The sequence below is a fragment of the Esox lucius genome, chromosome 14 (assembly GCF_011004845.1).
Source record: "Esox lucius isolate fEsoLuc1 chromosome 14, fEsoLuc1.pri, whole genome shotgun sequence".
In the NCBI taxonomy this organism is placed as follows: domain Eukaryota; kingdom Metazoa; phylum Chordata; class Actinopteri; order Esociformes; family Esocidae; genus Esox; species Esox lucius.
The window spans coordinates 34,403,155-34,421,159 of NC_047582.1; the positions used below are offsets into that span (position 1 = coordinate 34,403,155).

At 42.2% G+C, this 18,005-nt stretch overlaps 1 protein-coding gene across 3 annotated transcripts in view; it reads right to left on the reverse strand.

The window, feature by feature from the left end:
* Nucleotides 1–1,313: 1,313 nt before the first annotated feature.
* hmga2 (high mobility group AT-hook 2) overlaps nt 1,314–18,005 on the reverse strand; it is a 49,181-nt gene continuing 32,489 nt past the window's right edge. For 2 of the 3 annotated variants that reach the window (XM_020053069.3, XM_020053068.3), the window contains exons 4-6: nt 10,970–11,002; nt 2,513–2,515; nt 1,314–1,988 (exon numbers count right to left, since the gene is read on the reverse strand). In XM_020053069.3, coding sequence (XP_019908628.1) covers nt 1,935–1,988; nt 2,513–2,515; nt 10,970–11,002 — 90 coding nt within the window. In that variant the 3' untranslated portion in view covers nt 1,314–1,934. The remainder of the gene's footprint in view (nt 1,989–2,512; nt 2,516–10,969; nt 11,003–18,005) is intronic. The other variant, XM_010898977.4, reaches the window with a different exon arrangement.

An 18,005-nucleotide genomic window follows, 5' to 3' on the forward strand; every position in this document is an offset into this window, starting at 1 on the left:
CACACACACACACACTTACGCATTGTTGTGTGTAGTAGTCCTGTACTACTGTCTACCTGGGCAGTGTGCATTCTTTAAGAATTAAGTTTGCAGGTTGTTTTGGTGGAAATTGGAGGTAGTTGGAAATGGCAAGGCGATGTTGCATCAGCATGAGGTTTAAGTTCCGATATATATTGAGGATTTTTTGAATACCTAAAGCAGGGATCATCAGGGTTCTAGAATACCTGAAGTACAGAAATCAGGGTTCTAGAATACCTGAAGTAAAGATAACCTTGGTTCTAGAATACCTTAAGTATGGATCATCAGTGTTCTAGAATACCTGAAGGACCATTAGGGTTCTGGTAATAGAATACCTATGTCCTCTTATATCATGCTGCCACGAATCGTTCAGGTATCATGTGTGTCATGAGGTAAATTGTGTGGTTTCAGTTACTCTGATTTTATTTGTTGTTGAGGTGTGTTTTGTCGAAGCAGACCAGGCCGGTTTTAATGGTTTTAAAGCTGTTGTAAATGAACACACATAATATGACACGTGTGTGTGTGTGTGTATTTATGTATGTATGTATGACTAGGTTAACCAGGTGAGTTTGTTTAGAATTGATTCACAGTTAGTGTGCTGTAATTTTAAAATTATAGTGGATCGATAAGACTAAATATTAAATCATTTTTAAATATACAATGTTAGCCCACCAATGACAGAGAAGTCCTGAAACCCTCAAATAAATGTTTGATTAAATATGGTAGTTTTATAACAAACAGGCCACAGTACCGGCAATTTGGCATTAAAGTGATCCAATTCTAAAGCTCTATGTAAAATATACTTGTAAAATATTAACCATATAACCAACTGCTTTGATTACTAACACATTGTCTCCATAATTTATTTCTATGAGAATTGTAAATCTAATCATATAATATTACATTCAATACAATTCTTAACTATTATGAGGTTCACAAAAACAGGCACTACGGCTTAGTTCTCATTTTTGAGTGACGCTAATCATTTAAATTAATATTCTGAAGAAAAAGGCTATCCGTTAAAAAGACTTCTTCAAGTCCAAATCCTACTACCAAACCATAGATAAAACCCCAAGCCTTTTCCATGTTAAAGAAGCCAATGTCTTATTATTTGCCACAGGTTTAGATAACATTACTCTGGGTATTAGATCAGTTAAAATAACCTTCCTCGAAACAAGAGTTTCCATTCCCTGCCTTTGGTGGTTCTACAATCGGGGTGGGCGTGTCTGTGTGTGTCCTTCTGTTGGCCTGCGTGTCTGTTGGCCTGCGTGTCTGTTGGCCTGTGTGTCTGTTGGCCTGTGTGTCTGTCTGTTTGTTTGTGTGTCTGTCTGTCTGTGTGTGTGTCTGTATGTCTGTGTGTGTGTCTGTGTGTTCTAGATCCTTCTACTTATGTAGTGAAAAAGAAGCAATATGAATGAATCTGTGAGTGATGATAACAGACGGTTCAGTTCCTGTCTCTTGGTCAAGAAAGCCGGACTAACAGTCAACATCGAGAGAGTAGTGTAAGGCGAAGGGGGAGGATGGGTGAGGGGGGAGTGGGGGAGGATGGGTGAGGGGGGAGTGGGGGAGGATGGGTGAGGGGAAGGGAAGGGGAGCAACCACAGCTACTTCTGTGTCCTACCCTAGCACCCCTGTACATCGAGCACTTGGAGAAAAAAAACGTGTTGCAAAGAGGTGGAATCTGTTGTCAAATATGTTGTTTTCTTTTCACGGCTCCCACTTTCAGGAACAACGTGTGTTCATCCCAGAATAAAATAAACCAAATAAACAAAAGGAGAAAAATGAAAGCGGTTCGATAGAAGTGGACTATCAGTAGAGGTTGTGTGTCGACGTGGTTAAAAAGTGGTCAAGGCAGCTGCATCCCCAGGAGGATCAACTGACCCATGGATGAGGTAGAGGTCAAATGGTGTGGCTCTTTAGTCCTCTTCTCCGGACTCCTCCTCTTCCTCCTCCTCCTCCTCCTCTTCTTCCTGTAAGAAAACAGATTGACCCTGTCAGTTTGACTTTGTGTTTTTTTTTTTTTGGTAGTTTTGCTGGTTTGTATGATGGATGGGTGGAGAGGTGGAGAGGTGAAGACTCATTGTATAGGGGAGGAAGAGGAGTGTGTTGTTGTACTATACGCTGCTGTTCAACGCAAAGAGTGTGGGATCTTAATTTGAGCCAGTTCGCTCCGACAGGAAAATGGTCCTGCCGTGACAGGTATTTAGAATGTCAGTGGATTATGTGTGGGTGTTCTTCGCTGTAGCTTTAGAAATGACTCATACTTATTGTTGTTTTTATTATTCCACTGCCGCCTGTAGGGACAAACCAGCAAAAATGAATCGAAAGTAAAACCACCACATAACCCGCGGGCTAATATTATAACGGTAAATCCATTCCTGAATTAACACGTTTTGCTACGTAAGTTGAACCACTGTGATGTGCGTCTTCCCGGCGCGCCGTTCCAGGAACACACAGCCTTTTTTCTCTCCCTAAAGGCGTGTTAAGGGCACACTTCCTTGTCTCTCGACAAGCGCGCGTGAAAAAACTGCACTGGCTGTTCCAAACCTCACAAAACTCCAAGATGACCGACCGGCGACCGACCACCATGGAAAAGGGAGAGCGGGAGAAGAAAGATGCCCCCAGCCCAGCCTTCCTCCCTTTTCAGATTGAAATAGATTTCATTTTCCACATGGCTTCATTTTATTCGGGAAGCCTAACTGACAATTTATAACCCTCTTCCTTTCCCAGGCTGAGGTCGAGTCCCAAGTGCTAACCTATTCACTATATTCACCTGTAGGCACAAGATAGAAGCTGTGCACTACATGGAAAATAGGGTGCCATTTGGTATGCTGTCTGAGGCGGTGTTCCCATTCAGCATAGAGAAAGAGAGAGACAGACAGAAAAAGAGAGAGAGGGGGAGAGAGACAGAGGGAGAGAGACCTCCCTCCCTCCTGCTCCATTCATTAGAGCTCCAGACACTTCAGCTGTGAAGGGCCCACTAAACACTAACATGTGTGACATAGCCAGAAGAACTAAGGAGTGGAGAGAGAGAGAGAGAGAGAGAGAGAGAGGAGAAGGGAGGGAGGGAGGAGAAGGGAGGGAGGACAAAACAGGCTTTAATCAGACTATAGCCCATTCACCATAACCTAACAAAGCACAGAGCTACTAACTAACATGATCTACTCCAGAGTACTGCTGGATGGTTGCAATGAGTTTGAATCCTGAAAAACTGCCTGCTTCAGGTCCTGGAGTTAGATGGAGCTTATAAACCCCTTTAGATGGAGTTAGATGGAGCTTATAAACCCCTTTAGATGGAGTTAGATGGAGCTTATAAACCCCTTTAGATGGAGTTAGATGGAGCTTATAAACCCCTTTAGAAGGAGTTAGATGGAGCTTATCAACCCCTTTAGATGGAGTTAGACACTGGTTATAAACTCCTTTAGATGGAGTTGGACACTGGTTATAAACTCCTTTAGATGGAGTTGGACACTGGTTATAAACTCTTTTAGATGGAGTTGGACACTGGTTATAAACTCCTTTAGATGGAGTTAGACACTGGTTATAAACTCCTTTAGATGGCGTTGGACACTGGTTATAAACTCCTTTAGATGGAGTTGGACACTGGTTATAAACTCTTTTAGATGGAGTTAGACACTGGTTATAAACTCCTTTGGATGGAGTTGGACACTGGTTATAAACTCCTTTAGATGGAGTTGGACACTTGTTATAAACATTTTTAGATGGAGTTAGACACTGGTTATAAACTCCTTTAGATGGAGTTAGACACTGGTTATAAACTCCTTTTGATGGAGCCTTTAGCTCCACTGAAGTTCTGTATAAAGCCTTTAAAAGTAAATCCAAGTAAATTGTAAGTAAACGTGACCACTCCAAAAAAGGTCAAATCAAGAAAAGGAACCACCATTAGAAGGGATGAATGTTGTTGTCCAGGCTGGATTCAAACCTGGGTCACCCACGTGACAGGCTGTGTCTTTAACCACTACGCCACTAATCTATACGTATGCTGAGTGTGGGTATAGTGTCTATAGTGTATAGATCATTTTGTCTCACATTAATATGCTGAGTGTGGGTATAGTGTCTATAGTGTATAGATCATTTTGTCTCACATTAATATGCTGAGTGTGGGTATAGTGTCTCGACATTAGATCATTTTGTCTCACATTAATTTGCTGAGTGTGGGTATAGTGTCTCGACATTAGATCATTTTGTCTCACATTAATTTGCTGAGTGTGGGTATAGTGTCTCGACATTAGATCATTTTGTCTCACATTAATTTGCTGAGTGTGGGTATAGTGTCTCGACATTAGATCATTTTGTCTCACATTAATTTGCTGAGTGTGGGTATAGTGTCTCGACATTAGATCATTTTGTCTCACATTAATTTGCTGAGTGTGGGTATAGTGTCTCGACATTAGATCATTTTGTCTCACATTAATTTCACGCCAAGTTTGAATATTTCGCTAGACACCATTAAGCATTGTGTTAAACTCATTAACATTTCTTATAAAATGTACTTCTACCACAAATAGCATCTATGAACTGTAAGGCTTTTGCCTCTGGACATTTTAACAGCTTATTAGCCAGTAATAGGCTTACTAGTATCTAACTTACTACTTGGAATAGTCATAAGAACTGAGCAATTGCTAGCGAGACTGAAAATTAACTTTACACTGCCAAATATATTTCATTTCATGGCACAACAGTGTTCGTTTTCCTTTCATTTGTGAATGTAATTGATACAATAACTATCAATATAGGTGACAATAAATGACTTTTTCGTGAAAAGACAAGAGAATCGTGGAAGCCCCTCCTCTTTTAATGCCCAAGGGATTGTGAGCTACCATATATAAACCCAAAAAGCATGCAAGGATGCTTATTTTAAAAATTCATCAGAAATAGTCGCAATATAACCGTCTTTTTTTTATTGTAGGCTTACTATTAGACAGATACTGAAGGTTGTAGCCAGTGAGGTTTCTGTCTATCCTGAACAAATCCTAATGCATAATTAGTTTTGACTGCAGCGAGGCTCGAACGAAGGTCCCCTGCATGGCAGCATCTCTAACCCCTACGCTATTTAACAAGGGGAAGTCAGGGTCTGTAGTGTCCTGAGTCATTTTTCAAGGTTGGCTGATAAGTAAAGCAAGGCTTTTCCCGACAAACCGTTTAAAATAAAAGCAAGTCATTTCAGACCAATCACTTAAACCAAGGTTTCCTTCATCTCACAGACCAGAGCATTTTCATAACAGCTTCTTCCATCGAGGCAGGCAGGAGATACCAGGCTATCTGTTCATTAAGAGTTAGGGGTTATCTTGTTGACCAGCAGGCACAACTAGCTCACCAGATCCACCTAATTAAGAACAAGGGCTTCATCATTATTTGTCCAGTTGAATCAGGTGTTCTGGCTCTGAAACAGATTCAGGGACGGTCTCTGCACACGCTTGGGACAGAACTCAAGACGCGTGACCAACCACATGGAGCTGCTAGAGCCCAGAATGGCATGGCAGCCTTGCCAGCCTCGTGTTGGACCCCAGTGGCATTTTGTGTTTGCTGCGACCGAGATACCACACCTGGCCGCATACAACGCAGACATTCTGCTATTAAAGGTTCTAGCCTGGGATGGGATTCAGTGGTCATGAAACGGCAAGATTTTACAACCAGGATCTTTTATTCCCTACAGGGCCCACACACACACACACACACACACACACACACACACACACACACACACACACACACACACACACACACACACACACAGCTGGGTTCTGAGCTCAGGCCCATAATGAGGGTATGCAGTTTAGTGAGGTGAAACCTTTCATAAAGTTTAAGGTAATTTACTGAACACGATCAAAAAAAACAAAACAAGTGACTGTCTTATGTTCTCCCTGTCTGTTCCTCCTGCTTCAACCTCCTTGTGACTGTCTATGTTCTCCCTGTCTGTTCCTCCTGCTTCAACCTCCTTGTAACTGTGTATGTTCTCCCTGTCTGTTCCTCCTGCTTCAGCCTCCTTGTGACTGTGTATGTTCTCCCTGTCTGGTCCTCCTGCTTCAGCCTCTCTGTAACTGTGTATGTTCTCCCTGTCTGTTCCTCCTGCTTCAACCTCCTTGTAACTGTGTATGTTCTCCCTGTCTGTTCCTCCTGCTTCAGCCTCCTTGTGACTGTGTATGTTCTCCCTGTCTGGTCCTCCTGCTTCAGCCTCCTTGTGACTGTGTATGTTCTCCCTGTCTGGTCCTCCTGCTTCAGCCTCTCTGTAACTGTGTATGTTCTCCCTGTCTGTTCCTCCTGCTTCAACCTCCTTGTAACTGTGTATGTTCTCCCTGTCTGTTCCTCCTGCTTCAGCCTCCTTGTGACTGTGTATGTTCTCCCTGTCTGGTCCTCCTGCTTCAGCCTCTCTGTAACTGTGTATGTTCTCCCTGTCTGTTCCTCCTGCTTCAGCCTCCTTGTAACTGTGTATGTTCTCTCTGTCTGTTCCTCCTGCTTCAGCCTCCTTGTGACTGTGTATGTTCTCCCTGTCTCCCTGTCATGTAAATGTGTTCTAAACAAGAAATTGTTTAGCGTAGATCAAATTTTAGTGTCAAAAATCAAAATCACCAGGTTTACATGTTAAATAACACTTTGGTAAACTTTTTGGTAACAAACTGACAATAAATACCGGTTGCAACTCATACCTGTAGGGTGACAGTTATTCATTAAGGCTGCGTTAAATCACGATCAAATGACGGGTGGATTCTTGGGTTAACGATAACGTTAGCTAGCTACATAACATAAACATGAAGTGCAACAAAAGCTATCGGCTCTAGAGGCTTCTGCTTGTGTGTGTGACATGGTAACGTCATTTCCTAATAGTTACAGTTGATATAAACGTAAATCACAGTTCTGGGACATATTACTGTGTAATTGTTTATTACCGGGTAGCTCATAGGTATTTACAGCCCCTGCTGTGCCCCCCCCCCCCCACAACCTACCAGTTTGTTTGATGTAAATAAGTCGTTATGTGAGAGACTCGTTATGGACTGAAAGACCGGCAGTACAGTAGCTCTGTTAAGACTCGAGGGTAAGACTGGCTTTGAGGGGAGAGTGGAGGTCAGCTTGGAGCTCCTGGGTCACGCCTGTGCTTCTGCCTACAATCTACTGACAGCTCTTCCCCTTCTCTCCCCTCTATTTCCCTGCCTTATCACCCCCCCCCCCCCCCCCCCCCCCCCAAGTGACAAGGTTTGTTGGTTTTACAGGATGGGGGCAGTGTAGGGCTCTGAAGCTGTGAGTTAAGGGGAGGGGGAGAGAGAACTCAGTTACACTTGGCTCCTGTGATGTTATGGGCCTGGCAAAGCACATCAATGCCCCCATACCGACACACACACACGCTCATAGACACACACACACACACTCATACACACATACACACACACACATGCTCATACACACATACACACACATGCTCATACACACATACACACACACATGCTCATACACACATACACACACATAGGCTCATACACACATACACACACACACGCTCATACGATCATCCTATGAGGGTTAGGACCTATTAAAAAACTGCTTTTCTCTAAGCCCCAAACCTAAAACTCCAAACCTTGACCCCTAGCCTAAATAACTGCCTTTTGTAAGGATAAGCCAGAAGGACCCTTTCTTAAATAGTTAAAAAGACACAGACACACCCCTTCATTCCTGACCCATGTTCCCACACAGCGGCAAATCAGGCCACAGTTATGCATTCACACCAAAGAATGGTGTGCCTGGGTGAACAGAGGGGGGGGGGCCTGCAGGGAGACTTGGAGGAGCAGGGGGGGCATATGAATTTTACCCCTGTGTCGTTTTCCCTGTTTTTTTTTCTTCTTTACTCACTCATTACCTATGTCATTTGTGCCCCCCCCCCCCCCCCCCCCCTCTGATCTCAGCTCCAGCCGGGCTCAGCAATGCCTAATTATACACTGGTGGGTTACAGTCTCAACTGGGTTTCATGTGGGGATTGGAATGGAGGTACTGCCAGAGGTTCTCACCTAAGGGGAGCTGGCCAACAAATTGTGTTTATTATCTCTTTCTTGGGTGAACTGTAAAGTACAAACAACCGTTGTCGATCGTGGGAACATTTACATAGTTCTTTGGAAGGTGTTGGACTCCAATCTGTCTTTGTGTGTGAAGAGCCAGCACTGCAGTGAGGTCTGCTGGAGAAAGAATGTATTTGTATGTGTGTGTGTGTGTGTGTGTGTTGCGTCTCAAAACCCCATTAATGTCTACATAGCCTTACTGAAAGCGAATGCCCTCACAAATTAACTTGAACCAAAAAAGCTAAGTTTAATGAGGTTACCACAATTGAACTAGACATTACATCCAAATGTCGCGTCATTAAAACTAGATATCAAACTAGAGAGACATTGAAATGGGAGTAACCAGCAGTCAGATTCACTGTGGGAGTTCCTTCGCTCCCCCACACAGGAACACAACAAACCTCTTGATAAACATTCATCAAAACTTTCCAAACCACTAAGACCCAAGTCTACTGTACAGTCACTATGGTTGGTTTTCACTAACGAAAGTCAACCCTACACAAAGACAGGCCATGGCATTTGGGATTTTCTGCTCGTGAATCTATTTGATTACATCTCTACTGGCCCCCAGTACCAGGCTACAGCCGGGAGATGAGACAGTGATGCACTGTCCGGTTTCACAGGGAAATGAGGTGCTTGAAACCTTTCCATCTTTTCCAGCCGTGTCATTGATCTGAACTCAATAGAGGAACCACCAGCCACCAGTGTGGTTAAACAACAGGGGGGCTGTGATGGTGGAGGATATTGACAGACAGATGGAGAGGTGTCTGTGTGTGTGGGTGCACGTGCTTGTGTGTGTGTGCGTGTGTGTGTGTGTGTGTGAGAGTGTGTCTGTGTGCGTGTGTGTGTGTGTGCTTGCATTTCTGTTTCAGAAGTCAAATTAGGACTACAATCTTAACAGGGATAGTAAGACATGAAACATCTTTTATGAGGACTGCTTGGTATAACAAGGATTAAGTTACAGGGTCAAAAATACAATGGGCAGTGTTAGAATTGGGGTTAGATTTAGGCATTGGGGGTTAGGTTTAGGGCTAGTCATTGGAGGTTAGTTTTAGGGTTAGGCATTGCGGGTCAGGTTTAGGGTTAGGCGTTGCAGGTAAAGTTTAGGGTTAGGCATTGGGGGTTAGGTTTAGGGCTAGTCATTGCGGGTTAGTTTTAGCGTTAGGCATTGTGGGTTGGGTTTAGGGTTAGGCATTGGGGGTTAGGCATTGGGGGTTAGTTTTAGGGTTAGGCATTGCGGGTCAGGTTTAGGGTTAGGCGTTGCAGGTAAAGTTTAGGGTTAGGCATTGGGGCTTAGGTTTAGGGTTAGGCGTTGCAGGTAAAGTTTAGGGTTAGGTATTGGGGGTTAGGTTTAGGGTTAGGCATTGCGTGTTTGGTTTAGGGCTAGTCATTGCAGGTTAGTTTTAGCGTTAGACATTGCGGGTTGGGTTTAGTGTTAGGCATTAGGTCTAGGTTAAGTTTAAGAAAGATGAAAATGAAAGTTTTGAGTGAGGAACAGAAGCGTTCAATTTGCAGTGGTCTCTTAATTTTAACCCTTCTGTTCCTCACTTGAAACCTTCCTTTTTGACTTTTTTGGAGAAGGCAGAAAAAGGTGCAGTGGTCTCTTAATTTTTTCCAGAGCTGCACTTTTACCCAGGAGACATTCAGATTCAGAAATGCCACAACAGCAGCAAATGACTTAGTTGTTAGTATTTTATAACGTATTTTATAACTTTAAATTTTCTACATATAAGTGATTTATTTCATATTATTATTACAAGCTTTACCATTAATTACAATTGCAAATTAACAAAACATTATCAAAAAACTTGCATTGTCTCCCATGAATTAGTGCAGAGATGTGTATGAATTGCCTTACATTAGCTAACGTCTTTGTGTCAATATTTTCTGGCCATAACAACAAAATACAAAATGTATTAGACCATCTAACCAGCTATATTTATACAGTCCCTTTAAACTATACTTTCCAAACGAAACTACACTTAATATATAGACGAACAGAGTTATGTTACCGTCTGCATTACATTAAACAAACCTACCAATGTGTTCTAGTTCCAGTGAATTAAAGGAAGCTTAATAGGAATAAATGATATAAAATTAATGAACAAAAACCAAACAAAACCTAGCTAGCGCATCCATAGATGCAAGATCTTGACAAAAATGTAAAGAATCATTAGTCAATGTTCATATTATTGTGATCATTTATTCTTGTTTAGAAGAATTAGCATGTCCACGTGCTCTGGAACTAGATGAGCAGGCTTACTGTTACTTTCAGGAAAACCCTTTCAGCCAGTACAGATGTTTCCGGGATGCACAGGTAACGCTTTCGCCAGCCGTGATCATTTCCTGTACTTGGCTGTTAGCCCGATTTGTTTAGTCTATAAGAAACAACCCGTCGTTGCTGCCGCCAAGTTGGTCAATTGGTAGTACCATTTTTTTTTGTAACTTTCGAAAATGTATATATATTTCGACAAGGATAAATGCCATCCTTGTCGAAATGTCAACAATTTCACTATTTGTTCTCACCCTTAGTAAATAATACATTTTAGAACAGAGGAGTATGCGTGTCTGTGAGTGTCTGTGCATGTTTGAGTGTGTTTGTGCGTGTCTGTGAGTTTCCGTGCATGTCTGTGAGTGTCTGTGCATGTTTGTGCGTGTCTGTGAGTGTCCATGCATGTCTGTGCGTGTCTGTGAGTGTCTGTGCGTGTCTGTGAGTGCATGTCTGTGAGCGTCCTGCATATCTGTGAGTGCCTGTGCGTGTTTGTGTGTGTCTCAGAGTGTATGTCCATGTGTGTCCGTGTCTGTGCATTTCTGTGAGTGTCTGTGTGTGTTTGTGTCCATGTGTGCCATGTTTGTCTGTGTGTGTTTGTGTGTAGGAAACGTACCTGAGGGGGCTTCTTCTGGACCACCTGCTGTGGCTGCATGACAAGAGACAAAGAGAAAACAGGGTTATCATTTATAACAACTGATCCTGGATCAAATGACAAGAGACAACAGATATTATATCCAGTTGTAATGTGTTACCAGGTATTACAGGTATTACAACAGGATCCATAGTTTATGACAGGATCACACACCCATGGTTAGCACGTTTACAACAGCTCACAAAATGTCAAGAAGTCAACATTTCTGAAGACACTTTAGAGACAGAGATGAGGGAGACAAACACACACACACACACACACAAATGCGTCCCCCTGGATGGGAATGGTTGTGAACAGCTGGTGAGTTCTGTGCCAGCTGGTGAGTTCTGTGCCAGCTCTGCGCTGGATGCCAGTGGCCGGAGTGTGTTTGCAAGGCTGTGTGTTTGCGAGGCTGTGTGTTTGCGAGGCTGTGTGTGTGTTTGAATCCGTAACTTAGTAAATGTCAACACTGGTGGCCTGCCAACACTGGTCATAGAGGAACACTGGGAAGATGACGCTTCCACATTCTGAATAAAACTAATAGGACACCTGGAAACCCTACAGACATTCTGGAAACCCTACAGACATTCTGGGAACCCTACAGACATTCTGGGAACCCTACAGACATTCTGGGAACCCTACAGACATTCTGGGAACCCTACACGGACACACACTGGGAACATTACAGACACTCTTGGACCCCTACATACACTCTGGGACCCCTACAGGAACACTCTGGGACCCCTACAGGAACACTCTGGGACCCCTACAGGGACACTCTAGGAACCCAACGGGGACACTCTGGGAACCCAACAGGGACACTCTGGGAACCCTACAGGGACACTCTGGGAACCCTACAGACACTCTGGGAACCCTACAGACACTCTGGGAACCCTACAGGGACACTCTGGGAACACTACAGACACTATGGGAACACTACAGACACTCTGGGAACACTACAGACACTCTGGGAACCCTACAGTGACACTCTGGGAACCCTACAGACACTATGGGAACACTACAGACACTCTGGGAACACTACAGACACTATGGGAACACTACAGACACTCTGGGAACACTACAGACACTATGGGAACACTACAGACACTCTGGGAACCCTACAGACACTATGGGAACACTACAGACACTCTGGGAACACTACAGACACTATGGGAACACTACAGACACTCTGGGAACCCTACAGACACTATGGGAACACTACAGACACTCTGGGAACACTACAGACACTATGGGAACACTACAGACACTCTGGGAACCCTACAGACACTATGGGAACACTACAGACACTCTGGGAACACTACAGGGACCAAATCACTGATGTCAAACCAAATCCAACAAGGGTTTGTTTTATCAACACCTCAACAGAAATGTCCTAAATGGCTTGCTATTTCCTTCACCCACTATCTATCGACCACTACATTGCTCCCTTCTGTGAGCAGCAGTTTTGTCTGCAAGGTTAACTTCAACCAGAGATGTTCACAGGCTAACACACATCTCACTGAACTGCTAACACACGCCTTCAGTTTACACAGTTACCACCATAGAAGTAAAAATATGTCCTTTTTAAAAAAATATATATATCTGTCAATCAGTAAAATATGCATTTATATGGTCAATACTACAGTTTTTTTTCTCTAGTGTCTGATCCCAGCCTCAAATCATAATTCAACCTTAGCTTCTGTCCATAACTCTAACCCTAATCCCTCAACTCGATCCCCTAAACCTAAACATTCTATGGTTTATTCTTTTAAAGATAACTGGGCCAAACATTTACATTTCTACAGTTCAGTAAGTCGTCAGATGCTCTTATCCAGAACAGCTTACAGTAGTAGATGTTTGTTTTTTGCAATAGACCACACACACACACACACGTGCACACACACACAAACCCCAGACACCACACACCCCTGACACATCACACCCCTGACACATCACACAAATGCCGACTGGCCTGCCGGTAACCTTTGGACATTCTTTCAAGAGAAAACAAATGTTGATATTTGATTTTAGGACCACTACTAATTAACATCCTCAGTGGATGTAGAAGTCCTTTTGCAAAATTTCAATTTTCAGATAAGAACTTCGGTCTAAGTACCCAATGTTGTTGTGGACACTTCAGTCTCAAATGTACAGCCTATTTTAAAGCACTCCTGACAGAAACACGGAGAGAAAAGTACAGAGAGACTAACAAAGAGGCTGAGAAACTGAAGTATTTCCTGATATGTTTCAGATTAAAAAGTATGTGAAGAGCGAGGCCAGTAATGCTTTGAAATGCCTACCATTTATACAGTTACAACTTCCACTACCACACATAATAGAGCACCTACACTGGGTGTAACATCTGGTCTCTATAGGCAGTCTTTCCTTGGCCCTAGCCCCTATAGGAAAGTCTATATGTAGTCTTTCCTTGGCCCTAGCCCCTATAGGAAAGTCTATTTGTAGTCTTTCCTTGGTCCTAGCCCCTATAGGAAAGTCTATAGGCAGTCTTTCCTTGGCCCTAGCCCCTATAGGAAAGTCTATTTGTAGTCTTTCCTTGGTCCTAGCCCCTATAGGAAAGTCTATATGTAGTCTTTCCTTGGCCCTAGCCCCTATAGGAAAGTCTATTTGTAGTATTTCCTTGGCCCTAGCCCCTATAGGAAAGTCTATTTGTAGTCTTTCCTTGGCCCTAGCCCCTATAGGAAAGTCTATATTTAGTCTTTCCCTAGCCCTAACCTATATAGGATGGTCTATATGTAGTCTTTCCCTGGCCCTAACCACTGTATGAAGGTCTACATGTAGTCTTTCCCTAGCCCTAACCCATATAGTAAGGTCTATATTTATGGGACCGACAGTGTTTGGGTGAAGCTGTTAATTCAGCATTAAGTTAACATTACAGTAAGCAGTTTACACACCCTGAGAGTAATACAGTCACCTTTAGGGAGAGGAGAGAAGAATTGAGACGACAGGAAAGGAAGAATGGAATAGAAAGGAGAAGAAAGGAGTGGAGAGGAGGGAAGAAAGGAGCAGAGAGGAGGGAAGAAAGGAGCAGAGAGGAGGGAAGAAAGGAGCAGAGAGGAGGGAAGAAAGGAGCGGAGAGGAGGAAAGAAAGGAGCAGAGAGGAGGGAAGAAAGGAGCAGAGAGGAGGAAAGAAAGGAGCAGAGAGGAGGGAAGAAAGGAGCAGAGAGGAGGAAAGAAAGGAGCAGAGAGGAGGAAAGAAAGGAGCAGAGAGGAGGGGAGGAGAGTGAAGACAGGAGAGAGGAACATCAGTTAATCCTCACTAGGCCCCTTCCTGCATTTATACAGGTCTTTGTACTTTGGACATGCATTCCAAAATGGGCCTTTAAAAATCTCCACACACACATACATACACACACACACAGAGTTGTAAAATTTAGAAGCCAACTTCCCAAGGACCCTAAAAATACTAAAATACTCCAGCCAACCAAGGGCTTGTCTACATTAGGAGGGAGAGCATAAAACACTAGATATACCAATCTTAGTTTGCACATTTCCAATGCGATTGAATTTAAACTGGCATGTTCGAGATGTACCACGCACGATTGTGGCCATCCATCATTGAGCGATATGTGCGCGCATAGCACAGAAAATGTACAGTTCCAACAGTGCACAACTCCATGGGGCCAAAGTGTTGCGCCCCAAGCCCCAAGTCATAGGCTGTAAACAAGCCCCAAGTCATAGGCTGTAAACAAGGCCCAAGTCATAGGCTGTAAACAAGGCCCAAGTCATAGGCTGTAAACAAGGCCCAAGTCATAGGCTGTAAACAAGCCCCAAGTCATAGGCTGTAAACAAGCCCCAAGTCATAGGCTGTAAACAAGCCCCAAGTCATAGGCTATAAACAAGCCCCAAGTCATAGGCTGTAAACAAGCCCCAAGTCATAGGCTGTAAACAAGCCCCAAGTCATAGGCTGTCTATCTACGATAACGTAGATAATCTAAATTGTTGGTAAAGAATGTCATTATCGATTAGTTGGGTCTACCAGAGACTGGCCAGAATTCGTAAGAAAAACATCTAATTTAGCGAACATACAAAAACATTTTATATTAAAGGGTGTAATTACATTTTAAGCCAACTTTCTTTCACCAGCATACAACATAGTTACTATATTTTCATAATATTTGTGAACACATTGATGGTGAATACTAAGCTAACTGAAATGTATTTGCCATTGTTTGATTAGATTAGATTTTTAGATTAGATTAAATTTTATTGTCATTGAACAGTATGAGTACTGTACAACGAAATGCAGTTAACATCTAAACAGAAGTGCAAATAGAAGAGTACAGGATATTTACAAGTATTAAGTCTAGTAGACATTACAAGTGGAATGGATAGATGTGCAATGAAGGCAAATAGGGGAGAGGAGAAAATGTACAAGTATTAAGTATATGTACAGTGGATATAAAAGGTCTACACGTCCCTGTTAAAACGTAAGTTTTTAACTTAAGTTTGTATTCATGGAGTTATGTTTTTAATTGGAAAAAAAGTTCATCTTGAATGCATCAAGTCTACTTGAGCACACTGAGTTTGTGTGTACCGTTGTGCTCATAAGTTTGCATACCCTGGCAGAAATGAAATATTGGAATTGATTTTGAAAAAAAAGAATAATAATTAAGGATAGCGATCATACGAAGCCATTTATTATCACACAGTTGTTTGGCTCCTTTTTAAATCATAATGATAACCGAAAACACCCAAATGGCCTGAGTAAAAGTTGACATACCCTTGAATGTTTGGTCTTGTTACTGACACACAAGGTGACACACACAGGTGAAAATGGCAATTAAAGATGAATTTCCCAAACCTGTGGCTTTTTAATTTGCAATTAGTGTCTGTGTATAAATAGTCAATGAGTTTTTTAGTTCTCACATGGATGCACTGAGCAGGCTAGATGCTGAGCCATGGGAAGCAGAAAAGAACTGTCAAAAGACCTGCTTAACAAGGTAATGGAACTTAATAAAGATGGAAAAGGATATAAAAAGATATCCAAAGCCTTGCAAATGCCAGTCAGTACTGTTCAATCACTCATTAAGAAGTGGAAAATTTGGGGATCTCTTGATACCAAACGAAGGTCAGGTTGACCAAGAAAGATTTCAGGCAAAAATGCCGGAGAATTTTTCGGGATACAAAGAAAAACCCACTGGTAACCTCAGGAGAAATACAGGCTGCTCTGGAAAAAGACGGTTTGGTTGTTTCAAAAAGCACAATATGACGATACTTGAACATAATAAGCTGCATGGTCGGGTTGCCAGAAAAAAGCAACTTGACAAGCCTCACAGCTTCTGGCACACTGTAATTTGGAGGGACGAGACCAGAATAGGGCTTCATGGTCACAATCATAAGCGCTTTGCATGACCTGGAGGCATTTTGCCAAACACTTTGCATGACCTGGAGGCATTTTGCCAAGACAAATGGGAAGCTATACCATTTGCAAGAATTTGGGGCCTCATAGACAACTATTACAAAAGACTGCACGCTGTCATTGATGCTAAAGGGGGCAATACACAGTATTAAGAACTAAGGGTATGCAGACTTTTGAACAGGGGTTAGTTTTTTGCCAGACTGCGTCAGCGGAGACGGCTAAGAAGAGCGAATGTCTCTTACTGAGTGACTGACTGACTGACTGACAAAGTATGCATTGTGAATTATTCTGTATTGACGAAAACTTTGCTGGCTAAAACAGAAACCTGAAATTGTATATGGTTATATTGCGACTGTTTCTTGAATGGTATAGTTCATCTTCAGTCTCACTAGCAATTGCCAAATTCTTAAGATTATTCCTAAGAAGTTAGTAGATACCAGTAAGCCTATTACTGGCTAATAAGCTGTTCAAACAGCCAGTGGCAAAAGCTAACAGCTCATAGACGCTATTTCTGGTGGGGGTAAACTTAATAAGAAACATTAGTCACTTTAACACAATGCTCAATAGTGTTTAGCGACTGGTGAAATGCATAATGCCAAGGCGTTATGGTAAAAGACAGTGCCTCTCACGTGGAAGGCTCAAGTTCAAATCTGTTGTGAACAACAACATTTATTTTATTTCCACGATTCTCTAATCGTTTCACTTGATAAAGTTAGTTAGCGTCAACTTTCTTGATAGTTATTGAAAGAAAACATACGTTTTTATGCCCTGAAATGAAATAGCTTTGGCAGACTCGCTAACAATTGCTCAATTCCTATGACTATTCCAGTAAGTTAGTAGATACTGGTAAATACTATTACTGGCTAATAAGCTGTTAAAACAGCCAGTGGCAAACAATTTGTTCAGGATAAAGGCTATACTGACGCTCATCGAAGGTTGAGCTCTGTGGTGTAGTGGTTAGCAACACAGCCTTACATGTGGGCGACCCGGGTTTGAATCTCAAGAGGGCAATACTTTCAAATGCGGTCCAGCTGAACTAAGCTTGTTTGTTGCTATGTTTTGTTTTATGATTGTGCCATTCTATTATGACCTACAGTTGAATGTGAATCCCATGTGAAATCAAATACGTTTTGCCTGATCACTCATGTTTTCTTTACAAATGGTCTTTTGAACTTAAGTTTAGCAGCTCCGGCTAGCTAAGCATTCACAATGTAACTGATGAATTAACCCATTAGTCTCAAATTTGGTGAGTTCTATATTTCTCTACAACAGAAACATTGAGGTATGTATGTATGGATTAACATTTACAGTCTCAGTCAAAGGTTTCTTAACTAGCTTCATGAGGTAGTACCCTGAAAGTTTTTCCAACAGTCTTGAAAATGATAATATGATATAATTTTAGTTTTTGCACATTTCTATTTGTTTTATTACTCCTGCCTACAAATGTTTTAATGAAGGCATTGTAAAAGAATAAGAATAATTTATTTAAAATAAAATACTAATATTTTACTTTATTTCTGGACTTATATATTCTTTCTATCCAATTAATCGATTTATCAAACCAACAGATTCATCGATTACCAAAATAGTTGCAGCCCTAGTCTAGAACCAAGAAGACCCTGCTTCCACAACCATGTC